The sequence below is a fragment of the Diadema antillarum genome, unplaced genomic scaffold (genome assembly GCF_040938485.1).
Source record: "Diadema antillarum isolate AM-2024a unplaced genomic scaffold, OU_Dant_1.0 seq00000172_RagTag, whole genome shotgun sequence".
In the NCBI taxonomy this organism is placed as follows: domain Eukaryota; kingdom Metazoa; phylum Echinodermata; class Echinoidea; order Diadematoida; family Diadematidae; genus Diadema; species Diadema antillarum.
This window is the reverse complement of record NW_027271241.1, coordinates 680,694-701,376: the sequence shown is the minus strand read 5'-3', so window position 1 is coordinate 701,376 and position 20,683 is coordinate 680,694. Positions and strand designations below refer to the sequence as shown.

General features: G+C 38.5%; 1 protein-coding gene across 1 annotated transcript in view; it reads left to right on the top strand.

The window, feature by feature from the left end:
• The window catches only part of LOC139728314 (uncharacterized), a 36,960-nt gene extending 17,404 nt beyond the window's left edge, over positions 1-19,556 (top strand). Inside the window, exons 4-7 of the mRNA XM_071639263.1 lie at positions 7,409-7,610; positions 15,787-15,875; positions 16,604-16,849; positions 17,621-19,556. Of these exons, the coding sequence (XP_071495364.1) occupies positions 7,409-7,610; positions 15,787-15,875; positions 16,604-16,849; positions 17,621-19,279 (2,196 nt within the window). The 3' untranslated portion in view covers positions 19,280-19,556. The remainder of the gene's footprint in view (positions 1-7,408; positions 7,611-15,786; positions 15,876-16,603; positions 16,850-17,620) is intronic.
• The last annotated feature ends 1,127 nt before the right edge of the window (positions 19,557-20,683 follow it).

The following is a 20,683-nucleotide window of genomic DNA, read 5'->3' as shown; positions in this document are numbered from 1 at the left end:
ACCCTTAATACGAAGATAAACGTCTACTATAACCGGATCTGCGAGTATACGTGACATGATTAACTTCTTCGCTTTTGCTTATTGATGTGGTATATATACACAGTCGTGTATTTATAGCTCACACTGCCTGGTATTTAATGTGTGTTTGTACTATCTGTCCATAATTGTGGGTTTTTGTGTATTAGTCACATTGTAAATTTTATGTACTTTTTTTTTCTTAAAGCATCGCATCATATTTCATTTTTATGCCTCAGCCAGGAAGTGTCGCAGGAGGCATTATGTTCTTTTTCTAAGTCAAAAGCTTCTGCACTCTGTGTGTAATATCACACACACACACACACACACACACACACACACACACACAACTATTGATTGGAGAAGGGACATGTATACTTTGGGAACTTTTCTATGATGTAATTTACCTGTAGTCATTTTAAACACGTGTTACTCTTTTTGCACATAAGCTTTTTCCATCGCTATCACTAACTTTCATGGTTTCACAGGCACAACGCGCTATGATTATGATCTGGGTTTATTCCCCAGATATTATTTTCCTGTTGTTTTTCTTTTGTTTCCGTATGTGTAATATTCTCGTGATAATGTGTCAGAGATAATGCAACAAAAGGAAAACAAATGGAAGGTATAGAGGAAGGAAGGAAGGAAAAGCGTAAGAGGGGAGAGCGATGGAGAATATTTTAAGCATGACGTGAACAACGGATCAAATCAGACATTGCTTCTTTTAATATTGCTCAACTGACTTTGGTGGCCTTGTAACAAATTTCAGGGTTCACTGATTGTGATTATAATAGCTACTGAGTATAATGTCAGAGGTTAAAGGGATCGTATAGTTTTGGTTGAGACCTAACTTCAGGTTTCTAACATTTATGGGTGAGATAATGAGAAACCTCTTAATAAATATGAAAGAGCATGTAATTCCAAGAGGAATCCAACGTTTATTTGCTGAAAATTGGTTTTGAAATTGCTGAGATATCCAAAACAGAGCAATCCGAATAAAAGGGGATTATATATACGATTGCTCTATTTTACTTTGTTTTTGGACGTCTCAGCCATTCCAAAACCGAGAAAAACGATTTTCATCGAATAAACTTTGAGTGCCTCTTAGAATGGTATGCTCTGTACTATTTCATAAGTGGTTTCTTGGTATCTCGCAAAAAGTTAAAAGCCCAAATCTCATCTCCACCAATACTATACCATCCCTTTATGATTGAAGCCGTGATCTTTCACATGACGCGGGTCTTAGATGTAGATCTGTTCGGGGGTGGGGGGGGGGGGGGAGGTATAGATAGATAGATAGATGGGGGGGGGGGTATAAGTAGATGGGAGACGAAATGGGTGGGAAGCGTGTAGGGAGGAGGGAGGTGAGAGGACCAGTAAGATGGGAAATGCTAGGGAAGAGGGAGGGGGTCACGAGTGGAAGGAGAGGGGTGCGAGGAGGGAGAGGTGTGGAAAAGAGAAGGGATGAGGGGGAGGGAACATGTTTGGGAAGAGGGGGAGGATGTAAGGGGATGGGTGGAGGGACCGGAGTGGGAAAAAAAAATCTTTAACAGTTACAATATTAGTGGCATGCTCATCGTAGGAATCGTGCCAATTTGATTACAATCGTCTGGCAAATTCATATTGGCCATCATACAAATAAAGAGTTACTTTTTACCATGTAAGGGTGACTTGCAGAAAACTACGGGCTGGTCTGCTCAGCTGGGAAGGATAATTCCTGATCGCACCTGCAGCGGCAAATGAAGAAATGACGCTATAATAAAATAATATCAATATAGTAATGGTATTCGTATTGACGATGATGACATACATTCTTTTTTTAGGAACAGAGTACGTCATTATGTCACTCACAAACGTAAACGCATTTATCCAAATCAATGTATCGTCTCCCTCATGAATACGGCCTTTATGTGTGTATGGGTGTATGTGCCCATTTGGGCTTGTGTTTGTCTTTCACTAAACGCCTATTTCAAGTAGAAGGGTTGTGCATGTGAACATGTCACGTGGGTAATATTTGCAGTACATCGTGTGGATGTCGAACTTTTTTTTTTTAAATTCAATTGTTTAATGGTAGTAAATAGTGGCAGAAGGCTTAACACTTGTGATGTGCAACCACAAATGCCATGCTATTTCGAGACCGTTCTTCAATCTGGGACGTCTCCACACGCACACTCCCTCACGGCTGAGTGCAAGGAATGCAAATTAGAACTTAATATAATCCCCTCGTACCTCCTTGCTTAAACCAACATTGAGTACGTGCTCAATGATTGACTCCTGTTTTAGTACTATGTGGGGATGTCACCTGATTTTTGGTGTGGCATATGATCGACAATAAGGCGACTTTTCTGTCAATACCTACAGAGCCTATAGCTTACACCGAGTGTTGATGCGAATGTCAGTGCAAGGAAACTGGGAGGCGGAAACGCGATTGTTGCGTTTTGCAGGGGAAAAACATAACCTTGCAGTAAACCAGATTCTATAATGTGTCCAAGGCACACTTTGGCACAATCAGAATATGTATACTCCTTATTACAGATCCATGCGAACTTTCGTTGTTGAGCAAGGTGTGTTACAACGCATGCGCAGACGAGCTAGATTATCGCTAACTTCTCTAATTTAAGCCGGACCAATGTTACAGATTATAAGGCTAAACTAAGGTATACATTATCTAAACTACCTTAGTTGCCTAAACTCTACTTGAATTACTGTTGATATGACTAAAATGAACTAAAATGGAGAACACTTATTAGGTCAAACTGAACTAACAATAAATTAAACTAAACCACACAAATATTAATGTACCCTGAGTTGTATGCTTTCAACTTAACCTTTACTAAGCCAATCTTAACTGCACTAAACTGTACTAAGCAAAACCATCCTATAGCAACCGTACAAGCAAGCCTACTATAATGTATTTAAACTATATAGCTGATATAAAGCAGACAGTGCCAACATTCCCGAAGCCATATACAGACTCATTAAAACGAAATGATTGAGTACATGGGTGTAGATAACCGATGGCATTATCTTCACGGAAACGGTGACTGAAGTAGAAACGTCGATTTGGGAGAAACGCTGACCTTTTTGGCCTTTGGTGATCGACAACGTTTGTTGGTTTCGTGATTGAACGTGACCACGAATTAAGTGACGATGGATATAGCTACATGTAGATGAGAGCTATTAAAGGGGCAGTTCCGTAAAGTCGGACGTACATTTCGGACACTTTGAAGGCCTGGATTTTTATTGCCAAAGGGGGCATCTATGTTTCTAAGTGTGCAAGATGTGTAAAGGTGGTAGTACTATAAACTCACTTATTATTATGGTGGTACCTCGTTTCATTATGGAGTTATGTGTTAAAAATACCATGGTGTCGGACGTACGCGCACGAAATGACTTTTTCAACATTGAAGATTCATGTTCAAAAGTCTGTAATGTGTGAGGGCTTACAGTAAAACTGATACTAGTTTTGATTGTATGAAGGATTGAGCTTTATAACATATACCAGCATTATATATAAATCTGTTCCGAAAGTTGTGTAAATCATCGAAGTATGTCGGTGTCGGACGTACATTTTACGGTGTTGGACGTACTCGTGTGAAATTTTCAGAGAGTACGTCCGACACCGCTTCGGCACTTCGTATTTTCAAAAGTACAAAGAATATTCAAGTAATGATTCATATTTCAGACACATAAGGTAATACTCCATGCAGACATATATATTGAACATTCACTCGAATTTACTTTCTTCATTTCAACCAGTGCACAAAATTGAGAAAATCAGAAACGTACGTCCAACACCAAATTGTAATTTCGTATTTTGAAGAAAAAATGGTCAAATTTTCCTTGTATCAAAAGCATTTGTACTCATAACAAATTGAATTAATTCAAAAGCAATGATGAACTCTTTTATTTTTTTATTCTTACTTCTTTTTCCAAATGCACATTGATGTAAATTACCCAAAAAAAGTTTGAAAATCCACAATTTTGAAAATTTCTTTGAATTATCAAAGATTAACAATGGTCAAAACATAATAGAACAAGAGAACAGTCTAATGTGATGTCAAGCCAAACTCAAAATCTTTGAAAAAAAAAATCACAGCTCAGCATTCCAAATAAAACTTGTGGACTTTGTGTGTTAAATGCCAAAATACAACAATAAAACTAAGTTATTTGTGATCAATGTAACTGAACTTAAAGGGATAGTACAGTTTTGGTTGAGATGAAAATTGAGCTTTTAAATTTTTGCAAGATACCAAGAAAACACTTATGATATAGTACGGAGCATACCATTTTAAGAGGAATTCAAAGTTTATTTGATGAAAATCGGGTTTGGAATAACTGAAACATTCAAAAACAAAGAAAAACAAAGCGATCGTTACAAAGTGTGGGTCCCACACTTTATTGGAATCGCTCTTTTTTGATATCTCAGCCATTTCAAAACCAATTTTCAACAAATAAACATTGAATTCCTCATAAAATTGCATGCTCTTTTATATTTTATATGAGATTTCTCATTATCCCACCTGAAAATGGTAGAAACCGGAAATTAGGTCTCAACCAGAACTGTACGATCCCTTTAATAGGCCTACTATGTACATGTACATGTACATAATGTACTATATATTGTACAGCCCTTGTAAAGACCCTAAATCATAAACTCCATGAACATATAAATTCTACTTATTCATGCTTCAGAAAATGTTTTATATTATATACTGGATGCTATAAAATGTAAATTCAACAAGTTGCAATGTAAGTACATGCATACTCTCCAATGTATTTTGAGAGACACTGCGTGATCAATGTAATGTCGCCGCTTTAGTAGAAATACAAATTGTAGCTGCCTAGCTTACATAGGAGAGATTAACAAACACTTTCCTATCATTCCAGTGATTGATAAAACTCAGTTTATTTGAATTGCAACCATATCTATTGAAAAGTTCGAAATTTTTGAAGTTTCAGTGCTGCTATTGCTGGATGGGAAGACTACAACAGCTTATGTGTTACACATGAAAATATGAAGAAAATTGAACATGTTTTCACCTTTCTTGCATAATAAAAAAGAGCGCTTGACTTGTCTCTCTGAGAAGGAAGAGGGAATAATATTACACTTGAAGGGATGGTATACACTTACCGGTAGTTTTCATTGTGATGAGGTTCAGGTTTCCGACTTTTTTGTGAGATTTTATAATGAGAAACCTTTTATGAAATATTAAATAACATTCAATTCTACGAAGAATTTAAGTTTATTTGATGGAAATTGGCTTTGAAATGGCAGAGATATCCCAAAACAAAAATGTCTTTTCGATAGTAAAAGGTGGGACCCACCTTTTATCAGGACTAATTTGCTTTTCTTGGTTTTTGATATCCAAGCCAATTCAAACAACCAATTTTCATCAAAAAACTTTGAATTTCTCTTAGAATTATATGCTCTTTAATATACTCATACACTGAAAGTGGTTGCTAATTATCTTACAAAAAGTTTAAATCTGAATCCCCAATGTCAATCAAAACTATACCTTCCCCTTAACATTCATCAGTGACGGGTTAAGAGAATGTGTACTGATAAAAAAATTTAATTTTGTGAATTCTCTTTGTATTTTCTTTATATCCTTCTATGCATGTGACACCATAACCAAAGTAGTCTTCTCATCCAGCAGTGACTGCATAGAAACTTCAAAAATCCATACATTTTGAACGGATTGTCCGATTTTCCTCAAACTTTCACTATTAAATGCCCATGCATGGAGGTGAACTTGTCCTTTAAAGAACAGAGCAATGCAATCAATACCGGTAACTTTCAAATACAAAATGCTGGATTCAAGCAGGGAAGTGAGACTAAAATTTTCTCTCACCTCCCTGATTTTAGGGGCTAGCCATGCTGTTAAAATTTTTGTGTAAATAATTTGAAAGACTGTTTATACAGAAAAAAAAAAACTTCAGCAATTCAAGCTTTTCTGCAAATCACACGCTGAATTCTGCTTTCTGTTGAATACTGGTACCCTTAATTGGGGTACTATAGTATAATTTAAAAAATCAAAGTACCTAGTTCAGCTTGATCTATTTTCAGCGACACAGACCCTTGTTGCCAGGCATGCTGTAACTGTATTGAATTGCATGCTCCAAATCTCTTTTATAACTTGAATGTTCAAAAATTCCTCATAAAATATGTTTAGTGTGATTATTTGCTTTGATTTGATAATGAATTCATTTGCAGAATACTCTATAATGAAGAAAGGTGTAAACTTAGCTGTGCCATGTCTGATAAAATTGAAATTGTAGGAGTTACTGGAGTGACAATATCGTGTCGGACGTACACAGTGTCGGACGTACATTCAAAGTGTACGTCCAACACCATGATATCTCAGTTTTGACAAAGCATACAAGTGACCTTTGATGTTGGTTACATTGCCTATGACAAACTTACTTTGCATCCTAAGTGATATGTTTTATCTCGCTTCAGATTAATGTGAATTTTAAAAAATGTATGTTTGCGGTGTCGGACGTACATCAGCAAAGTGGTCGAACCTGGGAAAACTGTTACTAAAAAACAAAAAGACTGTGGGTTTTCTTTGATTAATAATTGAAAAGTGTACCTTTCAACCTTATTGGCAAGATATAAGAGTTGTGTAGTTTTGAATTCTTCAAGAAATAAATCAAAAGTATATTTGGTTATTTTTTTTACAAAAAATGAGAGGAAAATTAGCCTCTGACTTCAATACCCATAATTCTTAAAATACACATAACAAATTGAAATCATCAAAAGTCCATAAAAATATAATCTATGACGATTGATATGGTATCTTACTTGTAGTGATTTGACGATTTCGAAATTTTGACATTGAGGTTTACTATTTTAAGGAACTGCCCAAAGGGGAATATTGAATACACCGTCCTTCTATTTACCTGTCTATATGTCTCTATCTATTATATTTATATATCTATTACCATCTGTCTATCTCAACCTATATCTATCTATCTACCTAAATATGTATATCCATCAATATCTGTTGGGGGCACTGTGGTATAGTGCACTATAGGACTACCAACTCCTAATCGGGAGGACCCTTGCGTCCTTGGACAAGATGTTTTAACCTTCCATGTCCCTCTCAACCCAGGTGTATAAATAGGTACCTGGCAACGCTTGGGTAATAATAATGGCAAGGCCCTCTAGTAGAGCAGTGGCAACACTGAAGAGGTTACCCTGGATAAAGAACACCTTATCATAAGTATTATTATTATTATCATTATTATTATTATTATTATTCTATTATTATTATTATTATCATTATTATTATTATCATTATATCTACATAATGTATCTTTCCTATGTCTTTCTATCTGTCTATCTGCATTCTATGTAAGTATCTCTCTTTTTCTCTCTGTTCCTCAGACTCCTCTCCATCTGGGGTGCATCATGCAGAACTCGGACATCATTCGGCTCCTCGTCGAGGCAGGGGCGAACCCGAACGAGGCGGATCGGAACGGACAGACGGCTGCCCACCACGCCTGCAAGAACGGCAGCGCTGGCTGCCTTGGCGCCATTCTCCGATATTCGCAGGTCGACGTGAATCTCAACATTCGGAACTACGAAGGTGAGAGCTTATAGTAGATACCTTCTTGTAAATCAACAACAAATATGCAGTATATCCGTGACTCTGGATATAATTGGGTAAAACTGGTTATGATTGCAAACTTGTATGCACTCAAAAAAGGGCATGATCTACGGGTAACAGCCTTTCATAGACAACCGTACTGTTCATTTGGGTTCCATAGCAGAGACATCCTTTCTGCAACCTATTTATCTTTTTTTTTTAACTCCACTTCCAAGAAATGTTCTAGCCCCACCTCGAATATTCACATGGCCTCGAGAAAATGTCGTGTGTGACTCAAAAATTTATCGTGCAGATCGCGTGTTTGTCATGGCTCACAGAGTATCCGTAAAATCCTATGTTAAAGCGATGTTAAGTTGATGCACTGTACCAAAATAGCCAAGAAATTTCAGCTCAAGGGACTCGTAAATCATGGATCCTTTTCATGGGTTTGACTCGGTTTACTTTTGACACTTAGTAGTCAATTCATCCCTTCTTCGGCGGAAGGTACACTATTCATAGGCTATACGGTCTGACCGAGTGTTTTACCTTTTCCGTACAGTAATATACATTGACAAAGCAAACCAAGGGACATAAATTATCAGTTCATTCCGAGGAGAAAAAATTGGAAATGAAACTGAAGAAACTGAAGACAATGAACACAATCTCACGTGCATGACTACCCGCTCCACTACAGTTTGCTGTCGTTCGATTCCAGCCTTCAGTTTGTGATTATTTTGACTGGGTCGTAGGGACTGTGAGAGATAATGTCAACAGGAGGAAACGGAAATGGGTGAGATGATAAGACGAGGAATTGAACTATGAGCTGTGCCCGGCTGAAAGTGCACGGCTGATACTTGTCCCGACTTGTAAACGCTAATGGACACGGCTTATAACCCTTTGCGACTTCGCTTTGTTTTTTTATTGTTGTCTGGATGGTTCATAGAAAGTTTCCATCAAGCAAGATTGTCTGCTCTTGTTCTCTGTGTGGATGTATGCTGTTTTTGTTTTTGTATCATTATAGAAGAGAGAAAGACATACAGGAGAAAGAGAGAGAGAGAGAGAGAGAGGGGGGGGGGGGTGCACAATGCAAATGCAAAGACGATCAATGCTGAGCTTTCCAAGGCAGATCAAATACGTAATACTCGGTTGTAATCTAATGATATTAAGTGTATTTCGCAGTATTGAAAATGAATTCCCATGCTTTTGTACATCTAGAAGCCACACATATTTAATTCGACAGTTCGGATAGATCCCCCATTTTCTTAGGCGCACTTGTTGATATTGCTCAAGTTGGTGGTTATATCCTACGTCTACAAGGGTGGTGCATGTAAGTGCTTGAGTTTATGTATTCGTTTGTTTACTGTTTCCTTTGAACGGATAGAACCGTAATGCTATTACACCTGTTGCTGCTCTCTGTAGCCACGGGTGCCTTGAAGTGGTGCCAAGTTTACCTGGCTGTCGGCACGTTACCCAAAGTTGCCAGATTACGAAATAATGCTCATGTAAACGGAGCCCAATTCGAAAGTGAAATACCACGCAAAGTCACAGCCTTTTCGTGGTATCCCAGCTGGTTGGATACTTGTGGTTTTCCTCCTGCATTGCTAATGACATAGTTCGCGACAAATCGAATTTATTTCAACTCTGTTCCACGTGAAGACGCTGATCAGCAGATCACTTTAAATTTATAATGTTTTACAGTTACTGCACTTGCCAGACGTGCGAACTAAAAGTACGAATGATCGTAGGAAATTGCCATGTCACCATGCTGTAAAACAGATACCAGTTTCATATTGCGAATTCTGTGACGTTTCCGTGGAAATCAAATCTCACGTGTGTTGTAGCGTGATTTGAGTCTACGCGCAGAGGTGTTAAGATGTTTCAGAAAGTTTAAACGAGAAAGATAAACCTGAATACCGGAACCACACAGTGCTATATGGTCAGTTTCACAGTAAAGGGTGTAACTTTGATGTGGCAAGGGTCAAAAATTAAAGTTGTGTTTCCATTTTTATCTTTGCCTTTATTTTATATAGGAATGTCTATATTTTCAATATTTTGTCATTCCAGAGCTTAATTCTTTGGCTAAATATAAAAAATGAAGTGACTATTATGGAATTTTAGATAAATTTAGGTAAAAACAACAAGAATGTTTTGGTCACCCACAGCAACCAAATGAAGATAAATGGTGGATGTAATGCAACTTTTCATTTGCTGTGAACATGTATTTGAAATATCAAAACACTTTTCCCCCAACAGATATTCGCTCTTGCAATTATTTGGATGTGAACTTCAAATTCCAAGGTAAAAATGGTACCTGACAAACTATTTTTAAGTTAAGAATGTTCTAGAAGCAAGAGCCACTCTAAACATAGCCCTAAATTATCTCTTGGTAACAAACATTTATCAACCAAAATCCCAAAGAAATTCGATTATTTTTGACAAAGTTGAAATTTTCAGACTTGTGAGTTTCGGAGGCTTCAGTTAACAAACTAGTGTGTTTCGGAGGCTTCAAAACTGCTAACACAAAGTTCTAGTCTTGTATTCACTTAAAATAATAAAACTACAGTAAGCAACTATCACTACATGCTAGAATAACGACCGGGCATCAATAAAATGTGAATAACAGTATACAGATGTACATTTTATGGCAGTGCATAATGTTTACCCTTCATACTTATTATTATATTAAGGAAATTGGCTTCCACAAAAGTGAATAACAAACTGTGTACACTTTGAGCAATGCTAAGTTCAAATTTATGACATTACATGAGGCAATATGATTCTAAAGGGAACTGCAACAGTAGCAATAAAAGTACACTGATTAGGAACATCTTTTTTTTTTTTTTTTTTTTTGCAGCTTAAAGTTAGCAGCAATGCATGTTTCGGAGGCTTCATCATAACTGTTAACATGCAAAAATAGTCCATTTTAAGGTGATATGAAGTACATTAATGCAGCTGATTGTTTCCAAATACACAACTAACAATGTTGTAACATGTAAAATAGTATTTATTTGTATGCAGAAAAAAGACTTTCCAACATATATGTTAAGAGACAAAGAAAAATATTTTAAATCTTTATGCTCAGTTGTATACATACACTGTATTTGCATATGTATGACTTTGGCAATGCAGAACATGATTAGGCTACACACGTACAGCTGTATGCATTTGTCAAACTTTTCATCATAATGCAGTAAGAATTACTTTCAATGAGTTAGAACTGTAGCTAGACTTAATGCAAAGATTATGCTTGCTTGCTTTATAAGTGCAGTTTGTGGGATGTATATTGACATAAACCACCCATCATAATTGTTTTTATGTGAAATCAATTTCAACTGTTGATGAGAAAGGGATAGAAAATAGACTATGTGATGGCATGACGGTTAGATTACAACATAGCATTGTAAAATATAGAAAGGGGAAAAAAGGCTTATAAACATTCTTTTGCATATATATGGACCATGCCTGATATCCCCTACTATAGCTATCAAATGCAGTGATCATGGTCATAGAACAGCAATCTTAAACACCGATCAGCCATTCCATGTAAGGGTCATCATCAAACTGTCATCATCAAAATGGAGTTGGAATAATCAATATATTGGTGATATCATGGAGCTCAATAGAAATTGAAATGGTCAAGACCCCATTCATCTTTTTGAATCACCTGTTGAAAAGATTGTATACAGTTTACCCTACCCATGACTGTGTATGAATTTGAATTAAAAAAAAAAATGCTGACCAAATGTATAGTTCCCTATAATATATGATAGTTAGAATTTTACTTTCTTTTTATGTGGTATACAAGTCACCCCTGTTTCGTATAATTTAATCTTTAATTTACTGTTTCTTTTTTTATAGTTATTTTATAAAATTCCAATTTGTGTGACTCCTGTGACAGCTAGGAGGCCTGTTTTTGAAGGTACACATTGAGAAATTGCTAACAGAACTTTTACTGTTTCTAAAAATGACAACCTTTTTAGCAAAAAATTAAAAAGCAGCAAATGTGTTTAAATACATTTTGTATCTAAGTTTGTTAGAAACCCACAAGTTTGTTTTAAATAGTATATAAACCCACAGACTACAGTTTTAACCCTTTGAATTTCAAAATAGTTAGGGGCTTGTAACTTTTTCCAGAAAAGCCAGGACTAAACAGATTATAAAGATTTCAATCATTTCAATATTGTTCTTCATGAACATAACTTCTCCAGTCACCCATCCATGTAAACTACATGTACATGTACCCCATGACAACAGGCTATTTATAAGTAGAGGTCTATATGTCATTTATAAACAATCCTATCCCAACCATTACTGTCCATTTACTGCACTGAGAACTACATCCGCAAACATGTCATAGAGTCTCACATGTGTATGCAAAGAGATGTTTCGTAACACAAGTTACATTTTGTTTAATCAAAAATAGTCAAGTGGTCCATGCCAGCATGATAAAGTATGGAAAATAAGGTATAGTATCAAGATTGTGTTGCACCTAGCATGCATTAGATCTGACATACAGACTGACATGAAAACCTGTCTGAATGAAGTAATCAAATGTCAAAATTCCAACACAGTACCCTGTCATCCAAGTCACACCACAGAAATGATAATCTGCAAGACGTTAGCTATTTTCAAATCCACTCACAAATTTATTGATTAATTACTTTCCTCCAAATAAGTATTGGAAATGAAAGCCAAAGAACTTGTTAAGAAATGGAAAGCTAAAAAAGTCAAGATTTAAGTATGGCAAAAACAAATGCCATGTGAGTAATAATGGAATGGATTTGTCAATGGGTTATAAATGGACATGTAAAAGATCGTGTTTCGAAACTATTACACTCAGATGATAGTGAGTCGAAAGTGTAAAAATCCAAAAAATATTTTCCACCATTTGCTCTTGATCATGCATAAAAGATAGAACCTTAAATTCAAAAGTAATATATTTCTTAGTTAAGTGTATGCTTCCCTCTTGAATAACCATCTATTAAAGTCCTTGAATCTTCAGGACAGGAATAGTGTTCAGTTCTATTTAAAAAAAGTGTATTTAACACTAAATAATCAAGTACTTGTCCCCGCCGAACGAGTTCGAGCAGGGGACTATGAAACGGGCTCCGTACGTGTGTGTGTCCGTGTGTCCGTCCGTGTGTGCGTCCGTGTGTGATCAAAATGTTCAAAATGCTACTCCTTCGCCATTTCTAACCCGATTTTGATTCTGTTTGCTTTATATGATAGCACTACATGGGAGCTTTGAAACTTGTATACAGAATTTCAGTTGTGACCTTTTACCTTGACCTTTGACCTATATTGTACATTTTGCTTCAAAATGCTACTCCTTCGCCATTTCTAACCCGATTTTGATTCCGTTTGCTTTATATGATGGCACTAGGTAAGGGCTTCAAAACTTCTACACAGAATTTTGACCTTTGACTTCTTTGACCTTTGACCTTGATTTTTGACCTATATTGTACATTTTGCTACAAAATGCTACTCCTTCGCCATTTGTAACCCGATTTCAATTCCGTTTGCTTTAAGTGATGGCACTAGGTGAGGGCTTCAAAACTTCTACACAAAATTTTGACCTTTGACTTCTTTGAACTTTGACCTTGATTTTTAACCTGTATTGTGCATTTTGCTACCAAATGCTACTCCTTCGCCATTTCTAACCCGATTTTGATTCTGTTTGCTTTATGTGAGGGCACTAGGTGAGGGCTTCAAAACTTCTACACAGAATTTTGACCTTTGACTTCTTTGACCTTTGACCTTGATTTTTTTACCTATATTGTACATTGGCTACAAAATGCTACTCCTTCGCCATTTCTAACCCGATTTCGATTCCGTTTGCTTTATGTGATAGCACTAGGTGAGGGCTTCAGAACTTCTACATAGAATTTTGACCTTTGACTTCTTTGACCTTTGACCTTCATCTTTTTACCTATATTGTACATTTTGTTACTAAATGCTACTTCCGGCGGGGACATATATTACGCACCGCGTAATTTCTACTTTTCCTTGTTGTTTGGTCTTCATCATCAAAGTGTAACCAGTCAAAAGAGTGATACAAATATGGTCACAACACTTCAACTTCTCTCAAGAGTAAAAATGAGTTATCCAACTTAAGAACATTGATGTATCCACAACTACTTGCTTTGTTGCACTACTGTTGCATGATGTGGGCATGTACACAAGCTGGAAGTCACTTTCATTACTCACAATATCTAGCCTGTTCCATTGTTTCAAAAGGAAACCTACAAAATAAATGCTTTTCATACATTTAAACAACTATCTACACCTTGCTTGAGGAATCATTACGTCTCATTCAGTCCAAACAGTTATTTGATAGACTTAGAATTACACAATTGTAATCAAAACATTCCATTTACATGCTGTTAACATAAAATGAAGCCTCCGAAACATCTGGAAAATTAATTTGGTATGCCTTATGTTTTTATGAAAATCATGTATGTTATGTAGAAAGTGATGGATAAATTGTGTCTTTTTTGGTTGATATACACTGTTTAAACATATTCATCCTCATCTGCTCATATTTTATTGCTGAATGAAAAGGTGAGTTATGTGTGACACGTCTGCACTGTTTAAGAAAAATAGGTAAATCGTATAGTAAATCTATATTGGTGAGTAAACAAAGCAGCCAGAAAACTGAATGTGATTAAACATCTTTAGGTATGTCATAAGCAATCATTGGGTGGGTGAACAATAAATCTAATTTGATTTTGTCCAGAGAAAATCACAAAAATGCAGTGTTAACATCCGTTTGAAGCCTCTGAAACCACTTTTTCTCTATAAAGTGTATTGGCTCAAAAAATTATTGCAGTATCATAATGTTTTTATCATTTTTGTTGTCTGTCCATGTCTGTTGATGATTTCATGGCATAATTTGGGGCAGACACTCAAAGAATTTATCAGAAATGTCAAATTAGATGTTTTTGCTGTTTCGGAGGCTTCAATGCGTCTTGGAGGCTTCACGTGTTAACGGAAAATTTGTATTGTCTCCTATTTTCAGAGAGTTTGGCGGATCTTAACTATTTTTGGTCTATTAGGTTAGGGCCCCATATCCTACATTTTGACATATAGATTAGGTCGCTTCTCTTATCTATATTCATATTATTTGACTAAACACTTTGTTTCGGAGGCTTCAAAACTGCTAACGGAAATTTCACTTGATGGAATCAAATTATCACAAAATTTCAAATAGCCCTAAAATCAAGTAAACTTTGATGTAAGTCTAAAGTTTAGATGTACCTTACTATTTTCAGCATAAAAGAAAGTAACCAAAACACACCCACTGATCATTACTGTCCATCAAAGTTTGTAAACAATTGTTAACGGAAAATGAAGCCTCCGAAACCTCAAATTTGAAGTCATAGCATTCTAAAATAAAGGGCCAGATGTAAACCAAACTAATTTCGTCATTTCAATTGACCATACAACTATGCTTTTAACATAAAAAAATAGATCTCTGCAGTTGCTGTAGAAAATTATTAACATTTCAAAAATGTTATATAAATTTCAATGCAACAAAGTAGTCATTTTTAGGGTACATATGTGACTGTCAAAACAAAACGCATCAATACCTGGACCTGATTATGCTACCCAAGGTGGCTACTCATAAGGTGACTCACATGGGAAAAAATCTTTGAGATCTGTAAATCTATGTGTTCAGGGTGGGCCAAAAGGCTAAAAATTGAAAGTTACACCCTTTACCGTGAAACTGACCATATACATCTCTGTCAGTCCGTCTGTCGGTTTGTCCGTCTGTTTCTGTCTTTCTCTCTACATAGCTTATATTTTTTTTCTTTTTTTGTGTCACATCTTTAGTGGGCTCCTGAGTTTTTCCGAGTCCCGCTACCTTCCCATTTCTGTCTCCAAAATATTCCTCCCATACCGTGGCGCTGTATTCAATAAGTTACGCACGTCTGCAGACAAACAATAGACAGTTTCCAGTCACTGATTTTCTTCTCGTTACAGGTCATCGCGTGCTTACGAATGTCTTTCATTGTTACGTACTAGAGACGTACGTGGTGTACGAAAAAAATCAAACAACGATTTTTTTTTTCGCGTACAAAACAGACATACATGAACTAAAGCGTGCTTACCCTTTTTTACTCGATTTCTCATCAGATTTTTTCCGTCTTTTTTCTCCCTTTTTTCACATCAACAGGATATACACCACTCCATCTAGCTGCCATGATAGGTAACCCAACGCTGGTCACCATGCTATTAGAGAAGGGTGCCGATCTAAACTCAAAGGTATGTCCCCGCCAGTGGGTTGGAATTCGACCCCTTGGGTTGTGTCCAAGACTCGACCCCTCAGGGTGGAATGTTTCCATGTATTGTGTTACTGGGGAATTCCCGTAATTTCCTAATTCAAAGCTGCCAAATCTTTCTTATCCTGAACGAAGCTCCCTACCAATGAAATATTTCTTCACGTCTTGACAAGAGACTATCAAAAAAAGTTTCCATATTATATTAAAATCATCTAGTATTCTGTGATATCGGTGTGTAAATGTTACATCCCCGTCTCACTGCTACACGCTAAAAGTGAAAATAAAACTAAGTCATACCTCAGCAATTTCATCCATGTGTATGATTTGTGCCATTACAGCAGATGTAGTCGTCGATGGCACAAGAATTTTTAGTAGGAAACCGGCCTTTAATTTAGGTATATGATTATCCATCAGACTTTTAGAATACAGTATATAATCATTTTCAGGAAACACTTCAGCCTTCCGATTTCCTTCTGTCTGCCTTGCATATTTTGTCTGGTTATTCCATATTTTTCCCCATTCCATCACGACGAGATAATTTCATAATGTTTTACAATCCGAGGATTGAAGAAGAACCCACCAAATTCTCTCACAACACATGTAGCCGGTAAGTGATAAAGGTAACAAGGACACTTATTGTGTGCGAAGATAAAAGAACCACATAGTATAGTCGGATGCCATTTGATGACTGTCTTTCCTTTATAAATCCAGGATTCAAAGAATGGATGGACGCCTCTCTTCCACGCTGTCACCAACCAGGACACCAAACTGGTCCACAAGATGCTGAGCTCCGGGGCGGAGGTCAACGTCCAGTCCTACTCCGGCAACACCGTCCTCCACGTGGCCACGGGGCGTGGCTACACCGACATTGTCAAGATCCTGGTCCACTACGGGGCCGACATGAGTCTGAAGAATACGCAGTGGGACACTCCAGCCACCATCACCACTGATAAGACAGTACGTGGCTCTATTACAACGCGCCTTTCTTCTCAGTCTGTCTCTTTTTCTGTCTGTCTGTCTGTCTGTCTGTCTGTATATTTCTGTGTCCCCTGAGGCTTTGTCGTCCGGAATGCCTGCTGACTTTATTGAGCATGACCTAAGGTTATGGTATAAACGTGCTCAGAGTACTTTGTGTAGACTTCAGATGTTCCTTTCTGGAGAGATTTGCTTGTCATTTATCAGAGAAATAGTCAAACACCGTTTCGTGTTGTACATGTATAACGAAGTTTGTTGCATTCGGATTTTTGTTCGACAATTCATAAGGAACGGAATAAGAAGGTTAATGTTAACATGTAAGATAAAAGATCGTCTCTTCTTTTTATATATGCAAATGAGAACATCGAAAGTCACTTCTCTGTTCAACTCCTGTGGAAATTTGGTCTGAGTTTCAAAGTGAAAAAGAAAAGTGTTTGAACAAAGAGTTTCTCGGCCATGGCACAGTGCTTCTTTACTGTGGTCAACAGAATGAAATCTGCTCCTGCAGCATACAGCATTCTCTTCAGAACTTAGCGACCCTCTTCTGCCAGGTTGATTTTTGTTTTATGTAATCACAAAACATTCCGATATCGTCTGGAAGCCGTACTAGTATATGCCTGTGGGTAGGGTACAGCGGTATAGACCAAAATTCTTGCCCGAAGTATAATGTCGGTAGGCCTTCTTATCGTAAGGGTGGTAGTCAGTCCAATAGACCACCAGACTGTGAATGACTCCTGCTTCTTATCTTTGCAGATGTCAACTCTCCTACGAGGCCTGGGGGCTGGCAGCCCGCAACCAAACGACACATCGTCACCCTCCGCTGCTACTCCGGCTCCGAACCTACCCATACCCATCAATGACGCTTACCTGATCAGACCAGCTACAGTAGCAACAACAAGTGCACCGTCCACTGCTTCCAAGCCCTCAACTGTCACCACTTTGACCACGGAGCGGCTAAAAGGGCCCGCCAACGAAGTTTACACGGTGACCCGTTCTGTGACACGACAGGATTCCGTGAACGCCGGGGCAAGATGCCGGTCGCCCGAGGGTCAGCGCGCCATACACAAGCAGACACAAGAGCGGCTCCGAAACTCGATACAATTTCGTAAGGTCGTCAACGAGCTCCGAAGCGAGTCCCAGCAGCGAAGGCCAGAAGGTGGACCGCCGACTACGAACAGCGAAAAGGTGGTCGTGCTCATTCCATCGAGGGTCGACAAGGAAGGAAGGATATCGGTAATCGAGAAGGAGGCGGAAGCGGGAAGTGGTTCTAGCGAACGGAATGCGTTCTTCACTCAACTAGAGGAGAAGGTGAATGCGTCCACCACGGCATCCGTCATGAAGTCGAAAGACGTGAGCAAAGTCCCGAATCATGCCACGTCTCATCCTGCACCACATTCTGTAATGGTCAACATACAGCCCAGGCAGACTCCAGACGTAGTGCCCTCCAGCGAGAGAGGGGTGTCTCGTCTCTCTCCAGCCACCGGTAGCAGCCCGAGTAACGTGAAGATGGAGGACAGGAGGGTAAAGACGGAGTATGCCTATCTTATCCACAAGGACGCACCGGTGGTTCCCAGTGTCAACGGTCATATCGGCGCATTGCTGCTTAATACCAGTAGTGACAGTGAGAAGAAAGTAAACAACATCAGCAACCTTCCACTGCCGAGGGATCCCAAACCGGAACCGAAGTCTGCCGAGGGTTCTCCGAGGAGAAACGAATCCGCGCCGAGCTCCCAGTGCCCGGAGGCAGCGATAAAACCAGCCACGCCCACAGTACTGTCCACAGTGGAGAGTGAAAACGAACTCCGCAAGAGCATGCTGTCGCTTCAATTCAAAAACAGCGGCGCTTTCCTCGGGATACGCCATGAGAAGAAGGCTGAGCAGGTCACCAGCGACCAGGAACGTGAAGAGGCAGCTTCTGCCATCCTCGCCATCGGCTCGGCCTGTATCAAACAATCAGCCGCGCACCGACAAGCATCGCAGACCTGCGACGCAGATTCCACAGTCAAATCGGAACCCATCAGCCCAACCCCGGTTCTGAGCAGTACTAGCGACACCACGCCCTCTTCCCACTCACGCCCCTTGTCACCGCCTGTCCTTGAACGGGAAGGCGATAAGCCACCCCCGCCCCTTCGACTCGCAGAGTACGATGACGACGAACCTAGTCTCGTCATCGACGAGAGCTTCAAGATGAAATCGAGAAAGAAGACGAGGACGCCGACGAAGTCGGTGCCAAACCTGTCGCCAATGACGCCTGAGTATACGGGAACGTCGAGCGATTCGGTGAAGCTCGGCAAAGTGAAAGTGACTGATCCCAAGAAACTGTGGAAGAAGAAAGCACTCGCTACGATGGCCGAGGCGGAACCTAAGAGGAAGCGAAAGAAGAGCGAGAAATCTAGCAAGGAGTTGTTGTAAATGACTCTTCAACTATCGTTGGCTGCCATTGGGCTTACTATTGTTTGTTCATATACCTCAGTGTGTTGTAACCTTCCTTCGTATTATGTTCTTTTTCTACCAGAGAGTGTAAAACAACAATGTATTACCTGATCAGACTCCCCCCATTTCTCTTGAATATGCGCATAACTTCAACGGAAATCATCATCAATCTGCATTCCATATCACAAGAGATGTCTGGGTTATCAAGCTCAGAATTACACAGTTCAGGAAGTCTCTGCTTCCACTGTGCCTGAGCCCCCGGATTCAAGATTTCAATTGACTCTTTTTTTTTTTCTGTCTTGATTTAAGTTCGATTCACTTCTTTTAATTGCCGTATGCTACTAGTATCATATCCCCGACTTAAAGAGAAGAAATTGTTTTGCTTTTCGTGTTCCGTCGGGGGAAAAAACAAAAACAAAAAACAAAATAAAACAAAACAACTTAATGAGAACATGTCTCTATGAAGTGCATATGGCAGATACACCATGTACTTATTTCTCGTAGTTTATGTCACGTTGGTGTATGCGAGTATGTGTGTGCGTTTGTGTGCAAAATGCTTTTCAGTAGTAATTCATTTGACATGTGAAGAGATGGCTCTGCTTCTTTACATGCGATAAAACAAAGGACTTCGCAGTTCGATTGAAATGTTTTCTATGTACACGTTGTACTTTGTGCCGGCCCTCTGTCACTTGTTTCCTCCGCACACTATCTCAGAGTAGCCATTCACATTGTGGGGATTTCATAAAGGGAGAATATTACATGCGACTCCTGTTGTAACAAATTCCTCGGGACCGGCATTTTTCTTTCACTTTATCGAAATTTTGCTAAAGCTGAATGATGAAGCATAATAAAGATATATGGATAACGTTTTTTTTTTTTTTTTCGATCTGAATTTGTACCTCGTTGTATCGAGAATTTCGTTATAAACGTTTTCGTTATAACGGGAGTGCAATGTTTACATGTATGGATGACGTTTTGATCGTCAGTATGAAATGAGAAAGATCGAATGACTTCAGATATATAAAGTACCTCGTATATCCACTCAGTAAAAAATTCCTACGTTATTTGGTATCCCTGTAGGTAATTGACCTCTCACAAAATTATGCTAGAGAGAGAAGAAAGGAATGCAGTGTATCAAACTCGTTGTATTGTTTATGTCTTTTTTTTAACGTCTTGTGCCTACTTCTTTACGGAAATGCAATAGAAATGATACATTGAACGGCCAATTGAAAGTACTTAGAGGAGTACTGCCATTGCCAGTTTTTCTGTGGAAATCGCTATGAAGGAATGTTGTATGGATATTGGTTACCTTAGTGACGAGACAAATCACTTAAGAAGGGTTTTGCTCGTCATTCCGATTCTCTCCTCTTTGATGACAACTGT